The sequence below is a fragment of the Plasmodium inui genome, assembly GCF_000524495.1.
Source record: "Plasmodium inui San Antonio 1 unplaced genomic scaffold supercont1.39, whole genome shotgun sequence".
Taxonomy (NCBI): domain Eukaryota; phylum Apicomplexa; class Aconoidasida; order Haemosporida; family Plasmodiidae; genus Plasmodium; species Plasmodium inui.
This window is the reverse complement of record NW_008481873.1, coordinates 46,296-50,966: the sequence shown is the minus strand read 5'-3', so window position 1 is coordinate 50,966 and position 4,671 is coordinate 46,296. Positions and strand designations below refer to the sequence as shown.

Below are 4,671 nucleotides of genomic sequence, written 5' to 3'. Positions count from 1 at the left end.
CTTATAATTTCTGCCATGATTTTGCTTTGTGTAACTCATATTTGAAGCGTATTTTTTGGATGAGGAAGAAATAGAATATTGCACTTTTAAGATGCATTTCCAATGTTTTTATATTTATGTTAAACGTGTGAAATGGGTAGACACATAGAGACAAATAAACTAACAATGAAGGGCGAGAAGCAAATCGACAAGAAGCCACGAAAACAGTTTCTGTATAAACAGGATGCACAAGCCAGCCGGATAATTATACGCTAAATAATGTACAAATTAGAAATTATTTTCCCTACAGGGTACTTCCCCCTAAAGAGGGCATTCTCCTCCATACCAGAAATCGAATAAGTTCTTGCAGAATGCAAAGGAGGATAACATTTTTTATAGTATACTATGCATTTATTAATACGGACTAAGGGAGGTTACCTGTTTTCGATAACATTGACCCAGCTCACGAGCATTCCAGGCGTTATTGTAGGATACAATGGTACAGGTCAACACTTCACGATGCTGGATGTAATTTCGAAAGGAAAGAATGCTACGGAGGTTATAACGCCAAATGGGGGTTCATTTATAGTATTTTGAGCCTAGATGTGAGGCCATTTTCGGGTGGACTATTTTTTCCATCCCTTCACATTCGAAATTCTTTTCCGCATTGACGTAGAATGGATGTCTTCTGTGTATTGAATAATTGGAGACGCCTCTTTGGATGATCATTAGGGCAATTTGCTATGGGCGTTATATTGCGAAACTGTGGCATTTCTTGTTCTAGCCCTTTATGAAAGAATTACATAATATGATCTAAAATTAGTTCCCCCCTGAGACATATCTCTTATGACATATGCCATCATACAATTATGCAATCTTCATTTGCTCAGAATTAGGGAATGGAATGTATCAGTAATAGGAGCAGAATAATAGTTGGAAAAGAAGAGAAAGATTACTACGCAATGCACGCGTTATGTATAGATAAATAAAAATAAATCAAAATAAATAAGAATAAATAGAAATAAATAAAAATAAATAGAAATAAATAAAAATAAATAAAATTAAATGAGAATAAATCAAGATAAATGAAAATAAATAAGAATAAATAGGAATAGATAAAAATAAATAGAAATAAATAAGAATAAATGAGAATAAATCAAGATAAATGAGAATTACCTTCCCATTATATTATTTGCGTAATTTACACATCTTTTACAGGGCACCTCTTATTCCTAAAAGGTCGTCAATGAAGAAATATTTTTGGCATTATCACAGATGGATTAAATTATTATTCTTAACTTAATATGTTAAAAGAATATATTTGCTATTCTCTATTTTTTTTCTTTTTTCCTGGTTACTTCGTTCTATATTTTTCAGCAAATATGCTACGACAAGCGGAATATAAGTCAATAGGAATATGCTCCTTAATTAAAATCCTAAGATAGTGGAAGTTCCGTATGGCATTTTAGATGAGGTTACACATCCCCCAATAATGAGAAAATAGAATTTCTGATGCATCCCGCATTAGTGACATGTGAAGGTTCTTAATAAATTACACCACAAATTAGTCTTTGGGTCTTCAGATTCATACGCATAATAGGTTTATTTTTACGAAAAAAAGAAAAAATAATTTTCTGCAGGATTTATTTACTCGTAAGAAACAGTTTCAAATTTTCCCAGTGATAATAAAATAATTGTAAATTTTTCTTAATCCGCTCTATTCTCCTACGACACCATGGTATTCAATTTATGGCCAATATAATGTAATGTTAATATAAAAATCAAATCAGGAGATCATCCATTCGGAATATGGCATCCAAAATATGATATAAATGCCGCTATATACAATTCTAACAACTTCAGAATTACTAATTATCAGGAAAAATATTGGATCTGGGAATAATCTTAAAAATCTGGGAGCAATCTGATTTTATTCTTCTTACTTTATTTTGTGTTATATGTTAATTAAGGTATGTATTTGAAGAAGGTTGTTTCCTTTTATAAACATTGCTCGCGAAGATATCTTCCTGCGTATAGCTCAGCAATATACACGTATATGTGCTTGCATATATTTTTTTCTTTTTCTCATTTGTCTTTTGTATTTAGGAATTCCTTTTATTTCTGTGTTGTATAGAGATGAGTGTTTTTCCTTCCGTTTTTTCCTTTGTCCCTTTTTGTGCTTCCCCTTTTATTTTTTCACATCTGATTGTTTTACTCGCTTTTTTTTTTTTTTTTCTCCTTGTAGCTGCTGCCCGCTGTATGATTTTTTTATGTTCAACTTTAAGAGTCTGTATTTCATGTCATCTATAATTTTTCCTTTTTGATTTTTTGTAGTTGTCGCGCGCTGTTTGATTTTTCTATATTCAATCTTAAGAGTCTGTATTTCATGTCATCTATAATTTTTCCTTTTTGATTTTTTGTAGTTGTCGCGCGCCGTTTGATTTTTCTATATTCAATCTTAAAAGTGTGTATTTTATGTCATTTATAATTTTTCTCTTTTTCTTTCCTCTTTCTGTTTTCTTGCTTTTTTTTTCTTTAATTATATCATACATGTTTCATTTTCAATTCGGGAAAAATAACTAAGTGGACTCTTTTTTTTCTTTTTCTTTTCTTGGTTATACGCAGTAACCTTTTTATGTATCTTTTCCGCTTCCTTAGATATAGGGACAGAAAATGGAGAGTAATCTTTATTACTATAACGCAAGTTTCTTTTTTTACTTTTAAAAATTTATTGTCATTAAATGATTTCTCCCCTATAAGACTTAAGAGCTGTGTACAGATGCATTATTATATACAGAGTAGATTTCTCTACGTATATTTATTCATGTAGGATATATGAGAAAGAAATAAGAAGTGAAGGGATTCCTTTTCTTTTCACTCCCATGTGCCACGGTGTGTTATTCCTTGGGGTGATTATTTTTGTGAGGATGTCATCAAATAAGAAATCTAATAGAATGGGACTGAATCCGACATCTGCCGTAATATATACATATAGAAAGAATAAGCGCAGTACATATTAATAATTTTCTTAATGTGTGAAGGATATCAGATTCTAGCAGACATACGTGTTGAATGTTACTGTTGAAGTGGGACATTTCTTCGCCGAGCAGGCACTAAATTTAACTGAGCACTAGAAGTACCAGAATGAATATATATGTAATGAAAACGCACAAAGAAGGGCAGGAAACTCGGATGACGAAATTAAGGACAGCCCACAACATATTCCACAGAAAAATGATAATACAACAGAAACAGAATCAACGGGCTATTTTCCTGAAATTGAAAACAGCCTGTATCATAACCCTCTACCAAATTACAATACTAAACAGAGGGAATTAGCACACCCTTATTTCAGAAATTATAGACAAATTCTATGAGGACAGAGAGAGAAGTGTAAGAACAATAGATGAATTTTACTAAAATTCGTATGACCCACCCTAGTTAATTGAACAATAGTACATCGTTTTCCATAGCTTTAAAAAAGAAGATATAAATGAAATAATCAATTCGGTGAATGATAATTTATTCAGGGAGGGTATGCTTGAGAGAAGCATAGAGCTGCCCGAAAATGCAGAAAGGGTGTTGCAGACGATGAAGGATCATTTATCATATTATTTGGGAAAATTAACATGTATGTATAGCGTGGATGGAAATATTCAGGAGGAACAGGTGCGGAACAACAATCATACTATTCACGCAACCATGAGGATCCTGGAGGAGTATAAAAATAGGCTGTTTTTCTACTACATCATAAGGGATAATTTGCCCACGTACCATCATGACTCTTTTATAAATGTGCATAGGAAAGCGTTTACCTTATTCATAAATGAGCTAGTTATTATGGAGGAGTCTCAGTTAAATGGATGTGTACTCGAATCAAGGACACTTATGGTGGAAGCCCACAGATGAGGGTTGCGAAAAACAGGCTAAGCAGCATGTACACATGTATATGAATATATAAGCTGCTAACGATAGCAAGCATAAATATTCTTGTACCTATATGCTTATATATACACTTATCTGATAAAGTTTTCTTTATTCGGAACAGGAGCCAAATGGATTATACAGCACCGTTTCAGCAATGATCGGTGCTCAAATGGCATCGTGACTCTATTTTTTGCCATGGAAAAGTATTTAAATATTGGAAGACAAATATATGTGCTGTGTGTATTTTGAACCATGTAGTGAATTAAATTTATGTGTAAAGTTTGTCAATTTTCGTTTCTTTAAATCCTGATATGAGACTCATCATCGGATCTTCTAAACTGTGTTAGGTGTTTCCTGCTGTTTCTATAAATATTTATACATACATCATATGCGTAGTTTCATACGAATAGAATTTTACGATTACATCTTCTGAAATTTCTCAGGGGGGATTCTGTATTTTACTGCCTAATTGCAGTAACGATTTAAAGAATTAATTCCTCTATATGGTGATATGTCTCATTGCGCATATAAAATAGCTGATTGGAATGGAAGTGATATTTTGAGGCTGTGTCATACCAGTGAGAATTCCCCTAATTCTAAGGTAAAAGTAGAAGGAGTATGACACCTGAAATAAGTGTACACATATAAATTAGGCATACTACCGTAACCTCAGATGTCAATAATGCTACTACGCTTCATTCTTTTCGGTTAAATTTAGCATAATGTTTATATAATATGTTTTCAACTCGTACGAATTGCATTGAT

At 32.4% G+C, this 4,671-nt stretch overlaps 2 protein-coding genes across 2 annotated transcripts; both read left to right on the top strand.

Annotated features, from left to right (window-relative positions):
- Positions 1 to 3,123: 3,123 nt before the first annotated feature.
- On the top strand, positions 3,124 to 3,318 carry C922_05132 (hypothetical protein; the record flags this gene model as incomplete). The annotated part of the gene is made up of 1 exon (XM_008820704.1): positions 3,124 to 3,318. The coding sequence occupies one exon, from the start codon at positions 3,124 to 3,126 to the stop codon at positions 3,316 to 3,318; it is 195 nt and encodes a 64-aa protein (XP_008818926.1).
- Positions 3,319 to 3,570: 252 nt separating this feature from the next.
- C922_05131 (hypothetical protein) lies at positions 3,571 to 3,888 on the top strand (the record flags this gene model as incomplete). The annotated part of the gene is made up of 1 exon (XM_008820703.1): positions 3,571 to 3,888. The coding sequence occupies one exon, from the start codon at positions 3,571 to 3,573 to the stop codon at positions 3,886 to 3,888; it is 318 nt and encodes a 105-aa protein (XP_008818925.1).
- Between the last annotated feature and the right edge of the window lie 783 nt (positions 3,889 to 4,671).